Raw genomic sequence first — 26,874 nt, 5'->3', positions numbered from 1 at the left:
GGAATGATTTGCTCTGGACCCCCCATTTAGATGGCTATTCTTTTAGAAAATTGGTGCTTTTAATGCAGTCTTCATATTCTAATCAACCCCATTGTGCACCGTGTGATTTCAGTGTTTTCTCTTCTACTATTTCTGTTAAAGACTTCACCACTTTTGCCTTTTTTTATTCTCAGAATTTTATTAGGTGTTAGGAAATAATTCCTTAGTGTTTTGATAAGTTTCTTCTAGACAGTGATGAGAATAAAAGCTTATAAAGAAGCTTATATATTGCGCTCTGTTCAATGCAAAGTGAGACATTGGCTTTTAGAGAGTTAGCTTACCAAAGGCTACAGCAAAAAAAGTTTGGGCACTACAAAAAAATACATCTGGGTTAGTGAGATCACAAACACTTCAGGTTACACACATTCACCATGCGCATATACTCCATGCAGCAAAAGTGTGTGGCTAGAGGTGCTGTAATGTTATAGCAGAAAAAGCTAAATGCCATCCAAATGCTGCTATTTCCACTGAGCTTCTTCTGTTTCTGTATTTGGGCTTACAGTGGACACGACACAAAGACAGAAGTGCTTCCAGTTTAATTTTAATTATGTTCCAGAGAATTCTTTAAAAAAAAAGTATATAGCACTAGCATTTGACAAAGGACAGCTTCCAGAATCTCTCCCAGCTCAGTGCTGGATTCAGCTAAAAACTTCCCAAAGAAGAAGCAGCTCCAACCATGATAGTCAAAGTTGTGGATTATGAGCCACGACCTGTAAGTATTTTTATTTGTTAAAATTGATCTATTACATGCACAGTTTCCTTGCGTTGACGGTGTGTTGCAGCAAGGACATAAACAAGGATGTAAACAACAGGAAATGATGTTTGGCGTCGTTAACAGTTTAGCCACAAATTCATATTTATCTGTCAAACCGTTTTAAACACCCACAATCTTCAGCAGCTCTGCAGTGCGGCTGCTTTCCCTGCATTCTACATTTCAAATAACAAACTTGTAAAAGATATGTGAACGTTTTATATTACTTACACGTGCTTATACCGAATTTATGTGTAAGACACTTGTAAGGTTTTATTTTAGGGAGCAGCCATGAGCTTCAGCTGTGTTCTCTTCATTTTCTGTCTGATTCAGGCTCAAACTGATACGGCTAGCAGCTACTCTGACTGACAGTATTTACAAAGCAATTTGCAAATCGCAGCATGTTATGTTAGCTGACCAATAAGAGCCTCTTGAGGGCGAAAATATGACAGTTGTTTTCAGGTTAGCTGAGTAGCAGTATATAATCAAAGTAAAATACATTCAAAAAAATAAAGTGAATTTTTTTTAGAAATGAAGCATGACCACACATTGCTTCTTTGTTGTAACAGCTTATGTATGTGATGAATGAATGTAGAAAGTGGTCATGCTGAACAGTGCATTGTGCTTTATACGTATTAAAAACAGCCATTTTGCAAGCTAATAAGCAACTAGTTAAAAACAGAAACCGGCCCCCATAAATTTCACCATCAAACAACTTTTTCAAAAGAATAGCTTGTCAGAGTCATTTGTGATTGTCTCATTTTTATTCCCACTAAGGAATTTTACAAGAAACATCTGACACCAAATGATTAGTTAAAATGAAGGCTCCTGGGCTCTGAAAAGTGCAACCTTTGGGCACTTTCTTACATCTTTCCCCTCACATTCCCTCTTTCACCTCCATCCCCCTCTTTTTTTTCATCTATCTGTTCCTCTCTCCCCTGCTGTCTCGGAGGTCAGACGGAGCACATTAAAGGTCTTTTCCTTCCAATTAGTTAGCTGCTAATGAGGCTGAAGCCCCCCAGACCCTCCTCCCAGCAAAGCCCCCTTGTCCCACAGGCCAAAAGTTTGGTGCCCCCCTACTGCCGCTAATCTACCCCCACCCTCTTTAGCCACCATACTGGCTACAATTACCACACATCCAGACAACAGACCCACAACCAGAGCTGCACCTACATGCTCACCGGCAAACCTGTTTACTAACAGGATACATTTTGTTATACCGTTTTGCTGGAAAGACTTCCTGTGACATGGAAAAGCTGCACAGGACACTTCCTGAGCCACTGACAAGCCATGAGTACAATAATGGGGATACAAAAATAAACATAAGAGCAATACTGTGGCTGAAGGATACACAAACACCTGCACCAATCTCATCCTTGTCTGTTTTTGTAGAATCACCCCAGACTCATGCCACTGATTGTGTCAGAAGTTAGCATTTAGAAGTATGCTTTTATTTTTCTCCCCAAAGATATTGCATTTTTATTTTTGTGTTATATTAATACGATACAAGATTATCAAAATAATGTGATAAATTAGTTAGCCATTTATAAATTAGCAAATAGCCATGTTTATTACATAAACAATACTATAAGCTATACTATATACTATAAGCTACAGTCTTTCATGTATTGTGATTTTATTATGCCCTCATTAAAATACACACAGTAATAAACAAGTTTAATATTGTTTGAGAAATCAAGTTTGAAAGTCTTCAGTTTGATGTTCAGGCAGTCTATCAGACAACTGTCGTGTTTTGGCACATTACGTTCATCATGTTGCTAACATTAAACTAGCTTGTTTTGGCACAGTAGTAGCATCTTTGTAACATTTTAATATGTTTTTTATAACATGTTCCTAACTAATTTCTAGCATGTTTGAAGACCTTCAGCATCTTTATTACTTATTGTTTGCTAGCATGTTTGTACTCTGTTAGCAAATCGTTAGTATGTTACTCATATGTTACTACTTTCCTTACACTTTTCTTGCATATTTTAACAGTACTGATCATTTTATTACAAGTTGTTAGCATGCTTTAGCCTATTGGTGACATATCTTACACTCAGAAATAAAGGTGCGTGAGTTGTCACTGGGGTGGTACCTTTTTAACAGGTACAAATTTGTAAAAGGTCCATATTAATACCTTAAGGGAACATATTAGTTCCTAAAAAGTACAAAAGTGTTCCTCTAAAAATGTTTAGGTACTGAGATGGACCTTTTAAAAAGGTACCACCCCAGTGACAGCTTGCATACCTTTATTTCTGTACCTTTGTTAGTTTACACTGTAAATATGATATGACAATAAGTCATGACAACCAATGTTTTTATGTTACTTTAACTTTTTTTTAAGTTAGGCATCAACTACGTTTTTTAAGTTATGCAAAGATTAACTTATTTATTATTATTATTTTTATTATTTACTCAGTTTACTTGACATAAGTTGAGATGACTAGAAAAATTACTGTAAAAGAAAGTCCAAGGCACTTGAAAAATGTGGAATAATTATTTTATAGTTTTTAATAAAAATAAATAAATTCACACATTTTTTGAGTGCCTTGGACTTTCTTTTGCTGTCTATTCTGATGAATCCCTAACCCAAAGAGCGTACATTAATTAAGCTACCCCTGAGCACTTTTTTTTTGATTTTGGATTAGAAAAGTTTATTTGATTTTACAAAAAAAAATTAATAATAATAATATTTAAAAATATTTAAACTAACATTAACTAATGGATTCTTTTTGTACATTCATTTCAGCATTTAAACCCATTTCACATTACTGTTTTACTGAATTTTACATCAAATAAGAGCAGCCTTGGAGATCATAAGCATATTTAATTGTATACATGAAAATTAAGTATATGTGTATATTCAAGCAAAGTATTGCAAAAAAAAAAAAAATTTTTTAACTACAAATTTTTTTCTTTTTTTTTCTTTTTTCTTTTTTGCTTCTCTTAATTTTCCTCTTTAAATTTGTATTTAATATTTTTCTGTTACATATAAATTTGGGTATACTAGTTTTTGGACCGATATCGTGAGTTATTTTGTTAGATAAGCTCCAGATTTGGCTTATACTGACTAATCTAATATAGATGCACAGATATTATATTTTATTAATTTAAAACACAGATATGTGAGTGGTGTACTTATATATGCCGAGCACTGTATAAGGGTAATTAGTTTGGATAGAAAGAAAATTGTCAAATTAAGCTCAAATCCTCAGGAGTTCTGATTATTCTATCTTTGATGAGCGCTCAACTGAAACCCTAAAATATTTTGGATGATTATTTACTTCTTCTTTTCTAAACATAGCTGATTTTGACACTTTTATTTAAGTTTTACAACATCACATTTAGTCTCATAGTTGTTATTAAAGATAGCAACCCATACCGCCCCACTGGGAGCTGTTCCTTGCATCCAGGGATTTGTATTCCTGACAAACATGATTCCTGTAGCCTTGAGAGCGCTGTAGATTGAATGCACTGAGACTGTAATTGTGTGAGAGGGAGAGAAACATACAGGTGGAAGGGTTGCGGCCGCGTTGTTTCTCAGGCCGTAGTGTAACTCAAGCCTCCCCTGGGCTCCCTGTGAGCTTTGGCTCTGTGTGCTGTTTCTCATGACTCGTCCCGTATCTCCCAGCATGGGACGAGAGAGAAAAGCGGCGCTCCATCGTTGGAAAACACAACAGGAGCCTCTCGGAGGGTCAGAGGTCCCACTTCCTGTTTCCTCTTCACGCAGGGTCATCATAGGGTCTTCTCTGTCTCTCTTTCCTTTTGTTACGGGCCCTCGCAACTCAAATCAGTGTCTTTGCCTGGAGATGGAAGTGGAAGGAGGCATTGATCACACGTGTGCTGCTCTACTGCTTAGTGTCAGTGTTTAAGATAAGCTGTCGATGAGACCTGCCTGTAAAACACACACAAACACACACTTCTGGGCTGCGTACTGTTTTAAAGCTGCTCCGATAGATCATATTATGTTCCTACATGTGCCTCATAAATGTGAGCTATGGGACAGGTTATAGATCAGGGTTCTCAGACTTGTTTTAAAATAAAAGGGGACTTGTGAAATTGCACAATGCACAATAAATGACTTTAAGTAGGGTTGATAGTGCACATTCAAATTAAGAATAGATAAATGTTTAGATGAGAAATGATTGTCTATTTGGCCATTAATTTCAATCAAACAACACTATTGCTAAGAAAAACAGTAAAACACAATATCATCTATTCTAGTTCACTGTATAATCAATGTATGTATCAACCTGTATGTAATGTTCATAGTACATCATCTGTAAATATAACCATAGTTTTTCTATAACTGCACTTTATAACTTATACCTGTATCCTGCACTTGCTGCTTTGTGCTAACTGCTGGTTAGACCTAAACTGCACTTCGTTGCCTTGTACTTGTACAACTTTTATGTACATTGATTATGTACATGAATTATATGTACATGAATTATATATATATATATATATATATATATATATATATATATATATATATATATATATAATTCATCTGTATTTCTCTAGCACTTTTACATTGTAGATTGTGTCAAAGCAGCTTAACACAGAGGTTTTAGTAAATTGTAACTATAAGTCCAGTTTTCAGTTTAGTTAAGTTCAGTGTGGTTTAATTTTCAATGCTGAAAGTCCAAACACTGAAGAGCAAATCCAACAATGCACAGCTCCACAAGTCCCAAACCAAGCAAGCCAGTGGCGGACAGTGGTGAGGAAAAAACGTGACCAATTAACGAAAGTGAAGGAAAAAAACTTTGAGAGAAATAGGCTTAGTTGGGCACAAGCATTTCTCCTTTGGCCAAACCTGTTGTGCAGAGCTGCAGTCTAGGCACCAGGGGATGGATGATGCCGGTCCTCTGTTGTGGAGAAGCTGCAGGTGCGAGTAGTTTACCGGTGAGTATACAGGCTGGCCCATAGGATCAATGCGGAGACTCATCTATCACATGGAATTTTCAGGAATCAGTCTCATACTCTTTACTCCTTCATGATCACCACAGCATCTGCTCAGGATACAGCCTGGTCAAAGATATATATATATATATATATATATATATATATATATATATATATATATATATATATATATATATATATATATATATATATATATATATATATATATACAGAATATGAACACATTTTTTTAAACATAATAGTTTTAATAACTAATTTCTAATAACTTATTTTATCTTTGCCATGATGACAGTAAATAATATTTTACTAGATCTTTTTCTAGACACTTCTATACAGCTTAAAGTGACATTTAATGGCTTAACTAGGTTAATTAGTTTAACGTGACAGGATAGGGTTATTAGGCAAGTTATTGTATAATAATGCTCTGTTCTATAGACTATTGAACAAATATATAGCTTAAAGGGACTAATAATTTGTCCTTAAAAAGGTTTTTTAAAAATTTAAAACTGCTTTTATTCTAGCTGAAATAAAACAAATAAGACTTTCTTCAGAGGAAAAAATATTATCATACATACTGTGAAAATTTCCTTGCTCTGTTAAACATCACTTGGAAAATAATTTAAAAAAGAAAAAAAAATCTAAAAATCAAAGAGGGGCTAATAATTCTGACTTCAACTATATATATATATATATATATATATATATATATATATATATATATATATATATATATATATATATATATATATATATATATATATATATATATATATATGCCAAAATTATTTATACCCCTGGCAAATTCTGACTAAATGTGACAATAAACTGTCTATTTGAAAACTTATACATTTTATACATATAATGCTGTATATAAAATTTTATCAATCATAGGTTCACAACTAAGCACAGCAAAATAAGTCTTTATTTCCCCAGTCCCGTGAAGCTCTGTAACCTCCATATAATCTCAAATGTGTATAAATTTGTGTGAATATATGCATATTTTGTAGTACATTAATTCTTATATTTCTAAGTAATTTTAAAACTAATAGATCATTAGCAATGCTTTATGGGGCTTATAGTTCACCCTTTTAATTAATAAAGTCATTATTTAAGTATTGTACCTTACTTTGTACCATATTCTTTGTTAGGTCAAATCAAAGTTGTATTATTCAAGCCAGGATAATGATTGATACGTAAAATACATATTGCAAAATACATCCCAGGAGATACGGGTGATACGTTTTTGTTTTTGCGAATCCACCAGATGCTTGTGTATGCTTTTTCAGATCTCAAATATTTCTTGTGAGTGCCATTCCCGCTTTTCGCGTAAATCCACCAGAGGTCGCTGTTTACTGACTGACTTACTGACCGACCGACCAACCGAACCCCCAGCTGCCATCCCTAAACCCATACAACAGTGTTTTCAAGATAGTGTTTTCAAGTCCGCCGATATACGTGGCAAGCTACTGGGAAAGCTGGTAACAGCGGACTTGCCGTCCACATGGAGGTCATACCACCCTGTGGCATTCATTTTAAAGACAAAATGCAGCCATACGTAGTTCTAGATACTATACATAATTTGCGCTATCCAGAAATGTATACGTTTTTACAATGAGCCCGTGTTGGTATTATTGGGATTCAGGTCTGGTTCACACCTTTTATTCATTCTTTCATTCATTTTCTTTTTGGCTTAGTCCTTTTATTAATCTGGAGTCGCAACAGCAGAATGAACCGCCAACTTATCCAGCACATATTTTACACAGCGGATGCCCTTCCAGCTGCAACCCATCACTGGGAAACACTCTACACTCTCTTTCTCACACATACTTAATAGACAATTTTAGCTTACCCAGTTCACCTATAGCGCAAATCTTGTGGGGGAAACCGGAGCACCTGGAGGAAACTCTCGCCAAAATGGAGAGAACATGCAAACTCCACACAGAAATGCCAACTGACCCAGCCAAGGCTCAAATCAGTGACCTTTTTTCTGTGAGGCGACAGCACTACCTTCTGCACCATTGTGTCACTTATAACCTTAACTTTATAACTTGCTTTAACAAAGACCTTAAAAAATAATATGGGAAAAATTAAGGGAAGATATCTTTTGGACAAAGTGCTGCTGAAAATGTGTTTTGCACTTATGCATCATAGTAAGCCAAATAAGTTGATTTGCAGTTGTTTTGTCTTGTTCTTATCCATTTCGGTTTTCCTGGAGGTTTACGGAGGCCCCCTAGTGGGCCCTGTTTTCCCTGACTGAGAGACACTTCTTTAATCCACACATAGTTCGTCCATGAGAGAATGCTGAGCTGGGAATCAGATGGTGATATCAGATGCACTGCTTTCAGACCACATGACTCTGGGAACGATGGCGATAACATGTCGAACCCCGGAGCAGAAGACAAGCAAAGCCTGTCCTCAGACACTAATTAGATTTAGCCAGCAGCTCTCCTATCAGTAACTCTTTTAGCTCCCGCTACTTTGTCAAACAATCAGCTGCATTAACTACCAAAAAATGGCAACATTTACACTGCTAGATAAAAGGACTGTGAATTCTTTTCTTCAAAGACTCTAAAGCGTAGAGATTTCATTTCATCACAGCTCTTTTATCCACATTTCTGTTATACAAACAACAAAAAGCAACGGCACATTAGTAGCAAAGCAGTGCAGTCCACTTTTTTTGGAAACTGTGAAACTATTCCTCTTTTTTTGCTTCAAATGAAACGGATATCTTTGTTCAGAGGCACACAAATCCTTAATTTGCTGGCTTTCTTTGATAAATGGCTTTGTTATAGCACCGGGGAAGCTTCTACAGAGACTTGTTTAGATTGCAAAGGAACTGATTCAGACAAATGTGGTAAAACAGTCATAAATCATCTTCGAGAAGCCCACACCCAGGCCGCTAGAGGAGGCCTGCTCTTTGTGCTCCTGTCCCAACAGGTATTAGTTCTAGGAAATGAATCTGTCTCTTTCATCTGTCCTAGACGTACTGTGTCGTGCGTGATTGCCTCTGCTTCAGACAGGTGAGAGGGGACACTGGGCGCGAGCAAAATGGTCCATACAACCCCCTCTTTATCACCTCAAATTCAATAAATGTTGAGTAATGCATGAAATGTTTGCGCGCATGCGGGCTTGTATTGAAGTTTCCATGACTCACACAGTGAAAATGTACCGTTTTTATCCCTTCTTTCTTCAAGTATGAACCATAACAACTGAAGTGGACTTCACCTATCAAACAAAAAACAAAAATAGGCTCTTTCCTGAGATTTTGCTGTTGTTTATGTGTGTGTGTGTGTGTGTGTGTGTGTGTGACCTTTGGTTGGTTTCATATAAATGAGGAAATCCAAAAGCACTCTTTGTAGGGCAGGGGTCATAATGTAATCATTTTAAGAATGCAGGAAATTACAATTCAAACGAAATTACACTGAGGTTAAGCACCAGGCTTATTTGATTATTTAGATTCTTTTCCAAAGAACGATGGACGCTGCAAGCGTTTGAGAGTGTTTGTGGTGATCCAGTTTAAGTTAAGATTTGATGCTTATGAAAGCAGGCTCACCAGGGCTACATTTATTTGATCAAAAATACTAACTTGTGAACTATTTTTACAAATTAATTTAGATTTTGGGCCTTTCTTAGTTTAATACAAAGTGAATATCCAAAATATAGATTTCTTAATGTCTTTCATCACACATTATCTATTTGTGTTTATGGATATCAATTACAATATTCACTCACTGGCCACTTTATTAGGTACACCTGTCCAACTGCTTGCTAGCGCAAATTTCTAATCAGCCAATCACATAGCAGCAACTATGCATTTTGGCATGTAGACATGATCAAGATAATCTGCTGCAGTTTAAACCGACCATCAGAATGGGGAAGAAAGATAATTTAAGTGACTTGGTTGTTTGTGGCAGACGGGCTGGTCTGAGTATTTAAGAAACTGCTGATCTACTGGGGTTTTCATGCACAACCATCTCTGGGGTTTAAAGAGAATGGTCCGAAAGAGAGAAAATATGTAGTGGGCAGCAGTTCTGTGGAGTGGAAATGCCTTGTTGATGCCAGAGGTCAGAGGAGAATGGCCAGACTGGTTCAAGCTGATAGAAAGGCAGCAGTACACCAAAATCACCAAAACTGAACAGTAGAAGATTGGAAAGATGTTGCCTGGTATGATGAGTCTCAATTTCTGCTGCAACATTCAGATGGTAGGGTCAGAATTGGGCATCAAAACATAAAAGCATGGATCCATCCTACTTTGCATAAAAGGTTCAGGCTGGTGGTGGTGTAATGGTGTAATAGTGGTGGTGCAATGCCACAGCCTGCCTAAGTATTGTTGCTGACCATTTCTTTATGACTACAGTGTACCCATCTTCTGATCTACTTCCAATAGGAACACGCACCATGGCATAAAACACGAATCATCTCAGACTGGTTTCTTGAACACGACAATGAGTTCACTGTACTCAAATGGCTTCCAAAGTCACCACATCTCAATCCAATAGAGCACCTTTGGGATGTGGTGGAACAAGAGATTCGCATCATGGATGTGCAGCCAACAAATCTGCAGCAACTGTGTGATGCAATATTGACCAAAATCTCTGAAGAATATTTCCAGTACTTTGTTGAATCTATGCCATGACGGATTGAGACAGTTCTGAAGGCAAAAGGGGTCCAACCTGGGAAGGTGTACCTAATTAAGTGAGTGTATATTTATTTAAAAAAAAAAAAAAAATTTCAAAATGAGTTTTCACTTTAGCAGCATTTACACAAGCTGTGCAGTTTTCTTCATTTTTACAAAAGGATATGTTTATACATTTTTGCTTGACTATATTTAGTACTTTTTATTCACCAAAACGTTTTTGAGTGTTCGCAGTATTTTCTGAATCATAAAAAAGAAATAATGTCATTTTTTTTTAAAATGTTTTAAAAAGACCCAAAATCCCTCGCATGAACTTTGTTTCTAATATGTCAAAAGAATCAAACTATAATTTTTTAAACCTGCAAACATTTTTGCACTAGAAGTTTGCAAATTGGCTAAATTGAACTATATGACTAATTTAACTAAATAGCCTAACTAAGTAAATGAATGTAGCTTCATTTAAAGAAATTATTTTAGATTAATATTTAAATTAAATGTTTGAATTAGCATAGATAAATTATTTTTAAAACATTTTATAAATTAATTTAGTTGTATTAACTTATGATACAAAAAACTGTGCAAAAACATGATGCAAAAAAATGTGCACTGTAAACAAACTGGGGAACAATTATCCTAACAATCATTTGTTTTTTTTACCCTTTCACCTAAGAACTAACTATCTGACAATTTTCATATTATTTACATGTTGTTGTTCTTTTGTTGCTTTAATTACTTCTATTACTTCTATTGTCCTCATTTAAAAGTGGCTTTTGATACAGTAATTCGTCCAAGTGATTAACTGTTTATGTAAAATAGAAACCTTTGTAACATTATAAACGCATGTACTCTCAGTTAATTAAATTAATGAGTTCTTGCTGATTAAAGGTATTAATTTCATTGAAAAAATCCATAACATCTCACTGACCGCATTCAGTGTAGCTGTTGCATATACTGTATAGCTTGACAGCATGCAGAGCACCATATGAACAGACCACAAGCTGCGGCACAAGTCCAGACATGCTCCTTTTTAGTCTCGAACAGGCACAATACACGGTATGATGCTAATCAGAGGTAAAATAGGAAGAAAAAAAACAACAAGTCATCGCTACATTTCATCCGGTTTCCTCGGTTTCTCTCTCGAGCAAATACACAAACATGTAGGCTGCTGTAGAGGGAAGCCGTGTCCCTGTTCTGACCCTGTTTGGGTTACACTTCAGAGCGGGGACACGCTGGATCTGCTGCTGCAGCGCGAGGGCCAAACCACAGGCTTTATCTCCGTCCCCTCTGGGGTCTTTATACCCAGGCCATACACAACCCTCAGCTGCTCACTGCCGCCCCACAGCGTGTGTTGTGGTTACCAAAAAAAGAGAAAGAGAAAAAAAATCTTGTCCTCTCATGTTTTCTCCACAGTAGGTGGATTTTTTTTCTTTTTGTCTGTGGTGGGGATGAATTGTAAGACTTACTGAGGGAAAGGATCAAAAGAAAAACTCATTTTGCTGAAAGACTTGTTTTAGAGAGGAAATAGGAAAGGGTGGACAGAGTCTTGGATTTTTGAGGTGGTTCTTAATGCTTTAGGAATTTAAAGGAGTAGTTCACTGTCAGAATTTAATAATCCTTTACTTGTCACAAACCTGTTTGAGTTTTTTTTCTGTCGAACACAAAATAAGTTAATTTGAAAAATGCTGAAAACCTGTAACCATTTACTTCCATAGTATTTGTTCTTCCTACTATTTAACAGGTTTCTAACATTCTTTAAAGGATCTTATTCAAGAGTACACACTTAGCTGATGATTAATTATAAAGCTTGTTTGGTATGATGTCCCGGGAGAGAGCCCTGAGCTCATTACATCCTCGAGCCCGGGGCTCCCTCCCGTTTGCGAGGTGATAGGTGAGTTTGAGCTTAAGTATCTCGAGAACTCCCCTGCTGTAGTAGCTAATGAACAGATATTGTCTATGGTGCTGATTTGGATTAGTCAATTAACTTAAGTTGCATGTTTTTGGGCAGTGAGAGGAAATCGGGGAACCCGGGGGAAACCCACGTGAGCACGGGGAGAACAGGTAAACTCCACACAGAAACGTTGGCTAGTCCTTTGGTAAGCACTAAATCCAGTAACGTTCTTGCTGTGAGGCAACAGTGCTAACCACTGGACCACCATGCCACCTGTCTTGGAAAGGAGGAGAAGTAGGGGTGGAAGAGGGGATTCTTCAAAATGGAAATGGCTGTTATATGGAACATAAGGTATTTTTTAGTGGCTTAGGAATTGCCTGATTGGTGAATCATAAGTTGGATAATGCGGGACCAGCCACAGGTGATCATAAGCACGTGATCCTCTCGAAATTAGTTTATAAATGAACTTTACTTTTTGTTTAACAGAAAAAGGGAACCCATAAAGGTATGGAACCACTTGAGGATGAGTAAATGTTGAGTAAATCTTTTTGGGTGAACTATCCCTTTAAGGGAATCTATGAGGTCCCAATAAACTAACAAAGTCCTTTTTTGATCTTAACTTGGGGTAGGAAGTAGTTTGAAATAGCTTTCGGCATTCATGTCAAGTCACATCATGATTGTTTATATAGCACTTAATGCAGTAGTTTGCTGTTAATCAAGCAGCTTTATAATATTAAGCATATCAAACAGTGTAGTGTTGCTTTCACTTACATATCAATTCCTTTTCTTATGCAGCTTTTAGTGTTTGTTTTTATTTGTGGTCGTCGGAATCAATGAACTGAACAGAGTAAATGAACCGAGAAGACAAAGTGGAGCCCCTTATTACATCATCACCATCAATTGTAGTTAGAAGGTGTTTACCAGCAGGAGTAAACTTTTTTTTGGAGGTTTTACTTTGGCAAGTGTCTTCAAACTCCTGAAATTAGCTCCAAACCAACTTCATTTTTGGCCTGAAGTTCTGTGAGTTTTTTTCTTATGCAAAACATGAACAAATATATGTTTAGGAATGTGGATAACCAAAGAGTTTATGGTACCCATAGACTGCTATAATTTTCAAATGTATTTTTAGAATTTGACAAAGACGTAGTTTTAAAAACAGACTATATAAAGAATGGACCATTATAGAGACCATTATAAAGAACAGACCAGGAACAACTGAAACCTAAAACAACATGAGCCTATTTATAATCAGGGTACATCGAAATCACTTGGTACCTTGTTCAAAAAAGTGCAACATAACTGATATTTTTCACATACCATTTATATAATGTTTTAAGAGTACAATATAGATAGATGATTTTGATTGTTTTGATTAACATTTCAACAATTATTCGTTAATAAATGTTTGCTAGATTGTTCAAAGGGGCATTTTTCCAATGCTCTACTTTTGAATTTTTTTCAATGTAAACACATGAGTGCGGGTTTTAGATGCCCTGTTAAGTTAAAAGAACTCCAACTTTCTATTTACAGGCAATTAGTGGCTGTCTGGACACCCTTGTGTGTTTTATGCTATGCCTTTTTTATTAAACCATTTTGAAGTGTTGCGTCTCACGTTTTTAGAAGCAAAGACACATAATTTAAAGTGAATGAGCCCAACTATGTCCATTTTTTTAAGTCTCTTATTTGTCATTATTTTGATTTGGTTCATGGTATTCATGTTTTCCACATCAGACTTCCATTAGGGGAACATAGTGAGCATCTATGATTGATGATTTTCATGGTGTATTGTGGAACTTTTCAGTGTATAAATGTTTCAGTGCTGGCCGGTTTAAGTATCTAATGGTATGATTACCTTGCATAAAGGTTATCATACCATCAGATCATCGTTTGACGATATTGTGATATCATTGTTTGACGATATTGTGATTACTGCTCTAAAATATATTCTTTTTAAATGTTTGGCTAAGAACAACACCTTTTTATCCCATTTGAACACAATATATTTTATTTTGAGAAACATTTAAAATATTTTGGACCAGTAAACATGCCAGGCTAAATAATTAAAATGAATTATTGACTTTTGTTGGTTTCAAAAACTCTGTTTTCTTTACAATTTAAAGAGGCATCTGTGAATATCATTTTTGCTCGAGATACTGTTGTCCTAAAAGACTAAACAAATCTTACACATACCGTAGAAAAGATATAGCAGAAAATTTTGCCAGTTTTAAAACCTTGTCTTTTCCAAACCACGGTATACCTTGAATCGGTTGTCGTTCCATGCCTATCATGTCGCATCTACTGCGTACAGACAAATAGCTTGTTGCTGGATTCTTGGTGCATTGCTTGTAGTTAGAATTACTCTATAAGGGAGCTGATTGAGATGCACCCTCGGATTAAACTAAACAAGGAGCATAAAGTAGACTAAACTAAACAGAACATGACAGCTACAGTATAGTGTTATGCTTTAAGTTTTGAAAGGGGGTAACATTTTCATGTGCTAGTTTGAAAATTTGTGAAAAGTCCATAAACATATATTCAAAGAGGACCTGAGTCATAATTAGGAACTGGATTATAATGAAAGACTTGATATCATTGTGGTATTGATGTTTGGGTCAGTATGTATACACACAACAACCGCATAACAGCACACTTAAATGCTTTGGCAGCCCCTCACCCTCAAGACCGTATCATCATAGCAGCAGGTTTTCAGCATGAGATCTACACTGGACTAATCATTGTTTAGTCATGGTCTTCTAATTTCCAGAAAGTCGTCGTCTGTGAGTTTTCTCCTTTATACGCTCCGTTGCTCGTCTGCTTGATTAAACAGTAAACCGCCATGTGGCTTTACAGTATCGCTCTGGGCGCTGACCCCGAGCAGAGTTCATGCCCGGTATGGGCTTTAGTGACAGGTCTGTGGTCCCTGTGCATCTTCTCTGCCTTGAGCACTTTGCCACATGTTGGCCTTTTGTGTGGAGTTTGTGAGTTTTCCTTTGCTTTCAGTGCAGTTAGGGAAAGACGAGATCGCATGGCTGAACAGACACTAATTGCATTTTTGCATTGGGCTTCGCTGCATTCCATGAGCTCTTGTGTTCCCGGAGCCTCTGGACCGCAGAGAGAAAGAAGAGGAGGGGAGTCCTCCAATATGAGGCTTGTACTTGATTTATCAAGCATATTTTAGTTTTATTTGTTTCCTTTGTGTTTCCCCGAGGCTGTATGGTATGCATCAGGCTTGTTTCACAGAAGCAGTGTCAGGGCAAGTTCAGATTCTTATTGTGCTTTTACACTGACTGCATTGATCTAAGGTGATGTTTACACAACCATGGTTTACTTAACAACAGGAAAGTTTTTGCTTTGGCTTTTTTAAAAGCTTTGCATACTGAAGAAAAAATATTTAAAAAATCCAAGTTTATGCAGATCCTTCAAAACTAAACTAGCTAAAAAGTTTAACTACAGTAGTTGGCAATTTCACTTTGTAAAAAAAGACATGAACAGACAGTTCTGTAGTCTGTCATTGTTATTTTAGTTGAACATGTAATACATATGTTGTCACAGTTTTTCATGATAGGGCAGGATGTCATTCCTGGCAAACGTGCGATTCATGTCCAATATGAAAGAAAAGCTCTTTATCCTTAAGGAAAATTGACTGAAGTAATTTTTTCATATTTTAATCTTATGATATGTCGTATTAGGCCAGTTGTAAAGATCAAAATTCATGATCTGATGCTGTCTCAGTTCATCTGTTATTTCTCTCTATAATTTAAGCCTATAACGTAGAATTCTATAGCCAACGTTTCTTCAATGGATTGATTAATTCAGTAGATAGAGTTTACAAAGCTTGAAAACTAAAATGAGGCTCTGTATGAGAGAGTCTGACTTCTCTGATTTATATTTGGTGACGATGTCTGTGGGTGTCAAAATTAAAGTGCACATTTTTGCTTATATTATATACACTACTGGTCAAAAGGTTAGGGTCAGTATGATTGTTAAATTTTTTTAAAAAAGCTTCTCCTGCTCACCAAGGCTTTATTTATCATATCATAAATACAGCACAAATTGTTAAATTGTGAAATGTTATTGTACTAGTTTATTAGTTATAAGTTTATTGTTTAATTTAATCATCCAGTGATTTTAAAGATGAATTTTCGGGTTCATTGCTCCAGTCTTCACATGATCCTTCAGAAATCACTCTAATATTAATTGTTATTATTGTTATTATTATTATTATTAATATTATATATGGTAATAGTAATAAAAGCAATAAAGACTGGAGTAATAATTTAATTTGAAAATAAATACAATAAAAGAAAGCAGTTATTAAAAATTTTAATAAATATTTAACAATTAAAAATGTATTTTACATTTAATAAATGTTGCTTTGATGAACTGAATAATTTTCCTTTAAAAACATGACAAAACATAAATAAAACTGACCCCAATCTTTTGACCGGTAGCGTAAATATATATATATGTATATGGCTAAGAAATAGCTGTTAACTTTTTTTTTGGTGGGACCATTGAAAATTTTGGCAGGGCAAGTAAAAATCTAAACTACTGGCCCGATCGGGCCAGTAGAAATAATTCTTAGCGCTGAATGCAGCAAACATGTTTGACACAGAAAAAGCTTTTTAATTCCACAATGTGGATATTTTAAACTTTGCTAAATTAATAATACACTTCAATAAACATGTACACATAGACATCACCTACCATACAGTAAATGCAATAAAATTGCAGGCTTACTATGTCTGTATATAATAACTTATATTTGATTGTAACTTTAACTTAATTTGATTGCAATGCAATTATGTGCACCATTTGTAAAGCTGCTTCGTAAAAAGCACTATACAAACAAACTTGAATTGAATAGAATTGAATTAGTGATTATTTGAACAAACAAATTTCCAAATTTTCCCAGCATGTATGTGCTGAGTTATTCAAAAATGACTGTAAAGACTTTCTGTTTAAAAATAAATGCTGTTTACTACATTTTCTATAAAGCAAATAATCTTGATAATAAATGATTCTAGCCATAAATCAGCATATCAGAATTATTTGTTTTGTTATTTGTTATTTGTTATGTGATACTGAAGACTGAAATAATGATGCTGAAGTATTCAGATTTTCCATCACTGGAATAAATACATTTGAAAATATATTCACATAGTTTTTAAATAATATTTGACATTTATTACAGTATTTTTTATTTACACTAGACACTGCAGAGGCTTGATCATAATTAAATGTAATTTACGTGAAGGAGACCCACATTTACCATGGAACATAGGCTAATTCAATTGACTGAGTTGCTAAATAAACCGTGTGTGTGGCTTTTCTGAAACAATGGGTAAGTAACTCACTCCCATTATTTTATATTACGCCTTATAAACCCATATTGAAAAACACTGAGGAGTTAAATAGATTTATAGAGCATTTTAGCCGTATTTCTGCTGACTTGAGTATGGGACAAAAACACACCAGCACCATATAGTTTGCACCAACTTTTCCTAACAAAGTATTGTTTACAGTGTGAAAGTTATAACCTGGTAAACGCTAAGCCATGCAGTATGTGTTTGTTGTTGTTTTTGGGACAGTTCACCCTTCCAAGATAGGTGACTATAAAGGGATAGTTCAGCCAAATCTGAACATTTTGTCATTATTTACTCACCATTTACTTGTTTCAAACCAGTTTGACATTCTTTCTTATGTTAAACACAACAAAAAATATTTTGAGACATGCCAGAAACCTGTAACCATTGACTTCTATATATCTGTGTTTCCAACTATGGTTACAGGTTCTCTGCTTTCTTCAAAATATATTCTTTCATGTTCAACAGAATAAAGAAACTTGTAAAGGTTTAGAATCACTTGAGGGAGAGTAAATTGTGAGTACAGTTTTAGGTGGACGATTCCTTTAATGTTGAAGATCTTTGGCTGAAACTGTGGTCCTTGAAAATGAATGAAATGCAAGTCAGCAACTACAAACACTTTGAGGGTCATAAAAAAACATACAAGCAAAGCTAAATACAGCATCGACCCAAAGCAGATGCAGAGATGGACCCTTCTCTCAGTTGGCACATAATCCCAAATTCAGTTCTTTTCAGTAAGGTGTTGGTTTGATACACACAGAATGGTTTCTTGATATATCTTTGTTATTCTTTATGCTTGTAATTAAAAGCAGTCAAATAACACACAAAGTAAAACTGAAAAAAAAAGTTTGATTTGGATTATTAATGTTAATCAAATTTTTTTTTTTTCAGTTTGACTTTTTATGTTGTTATTTGACTGTTAAGAACTATTTTGGTTATGTGCGGCACAATGGGTAGCACTGTTGCGTGTGTGAATGAGAGTATTTGGGTGTTTCCCAGTGATGAGTTGCAGCTGGAAGGGCATCCGCTGTGTAAAACACATGCTGGATAAGTTGGCGGATCATTTAGCTGTGGCAACCCCAGATTAATAAAAGGACTTAGCCGAAAAGAAAATTAATTAATGAATCTAGTTATTAATATGCTAATTATGTTTAATAAATGAACATTTTCATTCAACATTACATTCAGCAGGTTATTTAAAACATTTAATATATATATATATGTTCCATGGGCATTTTCTTTTAGAACTAAATAACAATGATGTACAATGTACAACAAGTAACATTAATGGTTTCATATGAGCTCAATATATTACCTGGAGCCATGAGTATTCATTTTGTTTCTTCATATATTATTTTAGCCTTTAAAGTCCCAGAAGTCGATGACTCGCATTTTCTGAATATAGATGTTGAAAGATTAAAATGGCATGGTGGCTGAAGGTTGCTGGTTCGAGTCCGGGCTGGTCCAGTTGGCATTTCTGTGCGGAGTTTGCATGTTCTCTCCGTGTTCATTTAGGTTTCCTCCAGGTGCTCCGGTTTCCCCACAGTTTGAAGACATGTGCTATAGGTGAATTGGATGAACTAAAATGGCTGTGGTGGATGAGTGTGTATGGGTGTTGTTTCCCAGTACTGTGTTGCAGCTGGAAGGTCATCCGCTGGGTAAAACATATGCTGGAATAGTTGGTGGTTCATTCCACTGTGGTGACTGACCCCTGATATATAAGGAGCTAAGCCAAAGTAAAATGAATGAATGATAAAAAAACATTGTCAGCCAATCAGTACTCTATTTAAAACAGCAGACAACAAAAGTGCATCACATGCTTACAACAAACAGATTATTCATGTCCATTGGTATGGATACTATTGCTAAAATCATGTTCTTCGATGTCATTCTTGGTGTAAACACACCTTTCCAGTATGAATACGTTCCTGTTTTCCTTCACTGTGTCACAGTGGCACCAGCTAGAAATGTACTCTAACCCGCAAGAACCAAAGCACCCTGTGCTACCTCAGCTGGCCACTGTATGTATGTGTGTGTATGTAGCTATATATGTGTGTGTGTGTGTTTTGTGGCTCTGCTCCATCGGCCTTCTCTCAATACACCCAGTGCCAAACGGGAAGCCAGTTGTTCGTAAGCTTTCCTCTGTTCTTTTCTCCCTCTACCTTTTTTAGAGTTTGTTTTAAAATACTCCCGACCGCATTTCTCTCTCTCTCTCTCTCTTTTCGTCTTTACGACTGTTTGCTCTGAGAGTTTAAATGGTTTGTGGGGACGGCCCGTCTCGCGTCGTTACTGGGCAACAGTCTTCAGGAAGGAATTCAGAGCCCTCAGTAAATGTGCTTAAGGCTTAGACTCATGCAGCTCTCCAAAAACATGCTGTTGAAACAAGAGAGCCGAGTGCATTAAAGGCCCATTCCTCTCCGCGCAGGGAAAACAGGCGCATTTGTTGTTCTTACAGTTTCAGATGTCATTGAGAGTGTTCACTAGGTGGCGCTATGCCAAGATTGTTTTCACACCGTTATCAGACGTCTTTTGTATTCATTTTATGATTTTTTTGGTGTCATTGCTGGTGAGCAAACGGCATAAATGAATACGTTTCTCTGTCACTGCTATAACCGGCCCTGCGGACTTATTCAAACAGAGGCCGTCTGTGCCCGCCGTGTTCAGGCCTGAATGGAGGCCTGTGTGAAGATCTGCTGGAATATGTTGTATGACTTTCCCTGCCGACCTCCTGAGAATGTGCTGACTTTAAATCACGCATGGAGGCGTTTGTATGTTTAATATGGCCTGTTTATCTTCTGAAAGGGTGTAATGTAATAATTATCTTTTTTTCTGAGTAAGAGCTGTGTGCTGGTCAGAAGCTGTTGCTCCTCTGATTTATTTCAGAGCGAAGCCATCCATACCCAAACCCATCTGATCTCAATTTTCTCCTGTAGACAAAAACAACAACAGCAACGCAAAGAAAAAAGCAACAACAACAAGCACATGCTTGTGTCCGCACATCGGAAGGAAATCAATAAAAGAGGGAGACAGAGTAGAAAGATTAAAGGAAAAGCAGAAGACTGAGGGAGACGATGGAATTTTCTGCAATTATAGTTTGGCAAAACACAACAGCGGTCGATGTAAGAATCAACTCATTTAAGGTTTATCCTTTTATGCCTGACTCCATTAAAAAAACACAAAGACAAGAAAACAACAGTAGAAATGAATGGCTTTTGTGATATTTTAGCTTTTGTATTAAACCATATCAAGCTTGAAATACATTTCCAATCAGGTTTAGTATAACATGAAGATCTGAAGCAATTTATTTTATTGTCTGAAAGCAGCTGACTTTGTTAACATGTGATAAAATCAAAAGAATAGGCCTTGGTATTAACAGATTTATCACCCTTTTCAAAGACTTTTAAATAAAAAAACAATTGCTGTGTAATTTAGTTTTTGTAACTGGCCAGCTTGTTTTAAAGACACTGTTTTAAATTGTCTTGCTAATGAATTTTTAAAGTTGAAATTTAATTTTTATAGATAATAAAATTATATAAGATTGCATATTATACATAATAATTATAAATTATTTCGCAAAATGTTGTTTAAAGTAAAAAAAAAAAAAAAACTATCACTTACCAGATTCTAAACCGTTTCTTTTTATTCAATTGTTAAGCTATGAAGATTTATGGTCTTCTACAGTTATTTCTCAGATATCACTCCAAGTCGATCCAATAAATAACCAGTTTCCACCCACCAGATGTCAGCCATTTAACTCTATATGCTAAAATCACTGTTAAATGAAACATTTGGCCTTTTAGCAATAACAAATTAATTTTGCCATGCCTTTGTTTGACAGTTTTCCACTACAGTGTGATTATGATCTGAGCACAAATACATAAGCCTAATCTCATTCTGATATGCAAGATATAATATAGAGCAGTGATTCCCAGTTTTTTTCAACCAAACTTTGGCTGACTTTGACCTTAAATATTTACTTGAAGCTTAAGTTACCATATTTCTATAGTTTTACATACTTACATGTTCATAGTTCTCTGATTTCATGACATTAATCACTGAGTTGGTCACAATCCCTAATTCATTATTAACTTCTTATCAACCTGTATAATTACACCCCTTTCTATAGTCCAGAAGTTTTAAAGCCTGTATGTGCAGTTACTAAGTAATGTTACATTTAGTCATCTAGCAAATGCTTTTGTCCAAAGTGACTTACAATTGAGGAAGCATTCAATGATTCAACAAGTAGAGGCAATACACACAAGAAGTGTGAATTATACAAAGGAACTGTTTGTGCGCAGAAAATTACTTTAAGTGCTAGAATTATGAGGGGGTAGTGTTTGTTTGTTTGTTTGTTTGTTTGTTTGTTTGTTTGTTTGTTTTTGTTTGTTTGTTTGTTTGTTTGTTTGTTTGTTTGTTTGTTTGTTTGTTTGTTTGTTTGTTTGTTTGTTTGTTTGAAGAGTGTTTCTACAGGTTGTTTGTCAGGCCCTCTCACCTGTGTGAAGCAGACTTCTTAGATGCACAATCTTTTTTCTTTTTTTTTATATGGAGTGATTGTCTGGTGCAAATATGGGAAACTGGTGCTAGTGTCAGAGAAATAGAGATAAATGAGTGTTTTCTACAGGTGGTTTGTCAAGTTTACTCACTTGTGTGAGGCACACTCAGAATTTGAATTTGTTTGGGTTGTCGTGTGGTGAGGAGGTTTTGTTCAGCGGGGTTCAGGTGATCCCTGAACAGATGGAATTTTTTATTTATTTTATTTTTTATTTAGTTATTTATTTATTTAACAGGAAAAAAATTTAAATATAATCAGCCTGCCTCCTGTTTTTCAGCAGGTTCCTGCTCTGCAGAACATAAAAACCTACAGACACCCTTAACATCTCATCCATCAACACATGAAAACGGTTCGAACAATCACCAAATATAGAAAATGAAGGCAATTATCTTAGTGGCCACAGCGATATTTGACCATCAGATAACGACTATTTGTTTTTAGTTGTCATTTGAATGATACTATTGAATACACAGTCAGAAGATCATTCCACTGGCATAGAACATTGAATCAAATGTTTATTTTGTTTTTGCACCACACACAAATTAACACACTTATTATCTGTCCTCTGTAGCTTTTGCGGATGGTGACATTGCCTGAGAAGAGATGGAGGGCTCGACAAGGGGGTGGCGGTGCGAGAAGAAACCCATCCGGACCAGGTCAGACAGATGAGGATGAGGAGGGTCTAGAAAGTGGGGACTGTGATGATGAAGATGAGTGTACTGGTGTTTCAGGACTCGGGCCGCCCCCGAGACGCAAACGACTGCGCATCTTTGCAGGTCAGTGATATAACACCCACTGTTTTATTGTTTTTATTACTTCATTATGCTATTGTAAGTTTAATTTTACATTTTTATTAATGTTAAAGCAACTTTTTTTGCAAAAAAAAAAAAAAAATTAAATCACAAAAATGTGTTATTGCTTAGCCTAAATCACCATGGAAACTATATGTAAATTACTTGCACTTGAAAACAGAACTAATACTCGAACTCAAAAGAATTTTGAAGCAAAAAGAGAAAGGAATAGTACCTGTCATAAAACATGAATCAACATAGCATCAAGTCTATTGCACTGTGACTATTTTTACAAAACAATGTTTGTATTGAAATATTTTACATTAAAATGTATTAACAACTTGCAGTCATGTCACAGGGTGACTGACAAATTTGCATTTATAAATTTTTCACAGAGTGTTAGTAATCTTTACACCAGTAACTATTTGCTAATTTTATAGTTTGCACCATTACTTAATATGACCAGCAATCAATACGCAAATACCAGCATAATCAATCTTCTGCAACATTATTTGGATTCATAAATTACAAAATAATGAAGATTGACTGGTGTTTAAACTATTTACTGCTTCTCGTATAAAATATAAGCTAAATCAAATATACTGGAGTCATATAAGCTATTTGTGTACTTATTTAAAAGCAAAGAAAAATAAAGTATTCAATTTATAGAGTATATGAGATAATTATATTACAGTGTGGTAAATTTAATGGTAAGTAATCTAAAAATATTCAGAATACATTACCTAAAACCTTGAGTATGTTACTAACCACAATTTCCATCCTGTAATATAATCAGTATTGGGCTGCAATTTGTAAGTAATCTTCCCTTAACTATTAATCAAAATCAGGATTGTAGGTTAAAGCAATTACTTAAAGCAATACTTTTTCTTTTTCTTCTTCTTCTTTTTTTAGGAGAGTTTTGATTGCAATTTAAGGCAATTGTGTTTAATTTATGGGTACACTGATGCGCCAAAAATGCAAAGCCATATAGAAGGCAATCAAAATAAACTAAAGTTAGTAAAATAAGTGTCTCAAAATGCTCAATTTAGACCATGTTTAGGTGGACATTTTGAACATGTTTCTTTAAAAAGTTGTTCAGCAGTGTTTAATGCAGCCATTTTAATAAAAGGCGCATTTCCAATATGTAACATACATTCTTGTTATTATATCCTTCCTGAATAAATATAAATTCTAATGTTTGCATACTAATATCCTAAATTAACTTCACATTGCATATGCAAATAGTGTTTTTAAATGCAGCAATTTCATTGGCTTTGGTGCGCGTTGATGCATTAAACAAAAAAATGTGTATTACATTTAACCCTGATTGTATTCCATAGAGTCAAAGCACAGCTCAGGTAAATTACCCACTTCCAATGGTTATCTTGTATGCTTCAAACACTAGAGGGCCAAGATTCACATATTGTAGCTTTAAAGTTGCCCCAGCATCACAGGTACAGGTAGCGTCTGTTATCAGTGACCTTGTGACCTTATCATTGTCCAAGGGAACAAACAGGGTATGAGGGAGATGTTCCCTTTGATCCAAAACAAAGCACAAAAGAACCAACAAACCATGTAAGTGCAAAGAAACTAAACAGAGGCAAAGAATAACAGTAGAGGGGCAGGAACAAGGAGTCTGATACTGACTGACAAAGCCGGACCAGCTGAGCAAACACTACAGTGGGAGTTGTCGTCCTGCTCGTGTTGTTGTGGCAAAGATTTGGGCTCTCCGGGTAGCGCCGCCAGGGGCCCAGGGTTAGACCGAGAATCCCACGTATAAAGCACATATGGCAGAACAGGATAACGCACGTATCAGCACTCGAATTCACACGGAGGAAGTGGAGCGAGGTCTGAATGCTCTCTGAACTGTAAGCCAGTGGTGTTTGTGCGCGCATCCTCCCTCTCTCTCATGAAAGATTTACTGCTTTAATTATTAGGAATGAGGAGAATGCGTTTTGGGTTCTGGGATGAACAGTTGGCGATATATCTTTCCTGTCTTGGAATTTTATATCCCTCTCTCTCCAGTCTGCTCTGATTATCTGTTTGTTTGTGCGTTGGGACATTGGGTTTGCGACCTAGGAATGAATTACAGAATTGCTTCTGAGAGTGCAGTGGACAGCAGGCCAAAACGATGCTAAATGCTAATAATAAAGCCACGCAATCAATCATGCAGGTTAAGACGTTTATGAGGGAGGAGGAATCACTTTTGATAACTTTTGCGGTGGATGTCAAAGGTTGGGCTTTCCAACTATTTTATGGTGTTTTGGAATATGTTCATCATCGTGTAACATGGAGAATGCTTAAACTGTATTTTTAGGCCAGTTTCAAAGGGATAGTTCACTCAAAAATGAAAAATTGCTGGTAATATAATCGGCCTTAGGCTATGCAATTTGTTTTGCTGACTTTTTCTCTCTAAGTAGAACATTAAAGAGCATTTATAGCTGAAACTGGGGTCCTTGGTGCTTAATAAAATGCTTGTCGATGCTCCAAACTGGTATGAAAACACCTAGGATCGTTTTTCAGAGGTTGTGGAATAAAAGGTAACAATGTCGTACATAATATTTAGTTTCTTGAACAAAGCAATTGTTTTACTTCAGACCTCAATGTATCATCAGGAGCCATGGGGATTCATTCAGTTGTGCCTGTTTCTTAAAGTGCATTTCATCAAATCAAATTTCCAGTTTTAAACATTTGGGTTTTGCAAGCAGTAACTAAACAATGGTAAATTTGAAAGCACCGTTTAGCAGTTTAGTTTAATAGTTTGTTGGTTCATTCTGCATTTTAAATATACAAATATTGATATTTTTTTTGTTTGTTTTTTATGTAATTTTTAAAGACATTTTAAATATGTGATTAAACTGTGGTGCAAGCAAGAAGCAAGAAGGCTGCTTCTTTAATTCCCTGCTGGACCAGTTGGCATTTCTGCTCATCATTACTCATTACTGGAACTATATATATATATATATATATATATATATATATATATATATATATATATATATATATATATATATATATATATATATATATATATATATATATATATATATTAAATTTGGCCAATTCCTGTTACAAAGTCAATTCTGTTTTGATGACTCGATTGAGTTTTCTACTTTGCAGGATCTTAGCCATACCAATGTTTACTCGATTCTGCAGCTCCAAACAATGGAAAATTTGAATGCATCCTTACGGTTAGTTCATGAAGTATGTGTAAACGTTGGTATGACTATGATTCTGCAATCCTGTCTGTGTTTCTGCAGTAGTGAAGTAGAAAACACAGAGAATCGAAGATTCACAGCAGTACCAATGTTTACACATTCTTCATGCACTTACCATAAGGATGGATTCATATTTACCATTGTTTGTTGAATGTTTGCAAAGCCCTAACATTTTAATTGGGAATTTGAATTCATAAAAAAAAACATAGGTGACTATGATCCTGCAATTATGTCAGCATTTTTACCATTGGGCTGTAGCCCCCTATATTTCTACTTAACTCCCCTAAAACTTTTGGGATTAGCTCATAAACTGTACACTAATTTTTTGCCTCAGTTCCCTTTAAATTTGATAAGAAAATGGTGGCAGAATTCAGCTCCTCCCCGTCTATTATTTTTCATTTGATCAACAAACCACAGCCGTGGACAGCGAGAGAGCGAGGTGTGTGTTTATTGATAAATTGTTATGATATCTGCTTATTTGCAGTTCTTTGATATAGATAACCTCATGTAGGAGCAGTCGGGTTTTCTCTGCGTTCATCTCATCAGCACAGCTGTTTCCTCCCGTGAAAAATTTAACTCTTAAAGAACATTTAGCTATTTTTGTTTCAAAATGAACTACCAATATTAAACACTTCTTAAACAACAGTTCTTGTGACATCAACTATGCCATACAGTCTTGCACAGAAAGAATTAATCACAGT

General features: G+C 35.6%; 1 protein-coding gene across 2 annotated transcripts in view; it reads left to right on the top strand.

Annotated features, from left to right (window-relative positions):
• Positions 1-26,874, top strand: part of gpc3 (glypican 3) — a 296,516-nt gene that overhangs the window by 225,996 nt on the left and 43,646 nt on the right. For both annotated transcript variants that reach the window (XR_012389405.1, NM_001305618.1), the window contains exon 7: positions 22,736-22,940. Coding sequence is in view for 1 of the 2 variants with exons in the window: in NM_001305618.1 (NP_001292547.1) it covers positions 22,736-22,940 (205 nt within the window). In the remaining variant the exon portion in view is untranslated. The remainder of the gene's footprint in view (positions 1-22,735; positions 22,941-26,874) is intronic.

Source organism: Danio rerio, chromosome 14 (genome assembly GCF_049306965.1).
Source record: "Danio rerio strain Tuebingen ecotype United States chromosome 14, GRCz12tu, whole genome shotgun sequence".
Classification (NCBI taxonomy): domain Eukaryota; kingdom Metazoa; phylum Chordata; class Actinopteri; order Cypriniformes; family Danionidae; genus Danio; species Danio rerio.
This window is presented reverse-complemented; position numbering and strand designations above follow the sequence as displayed.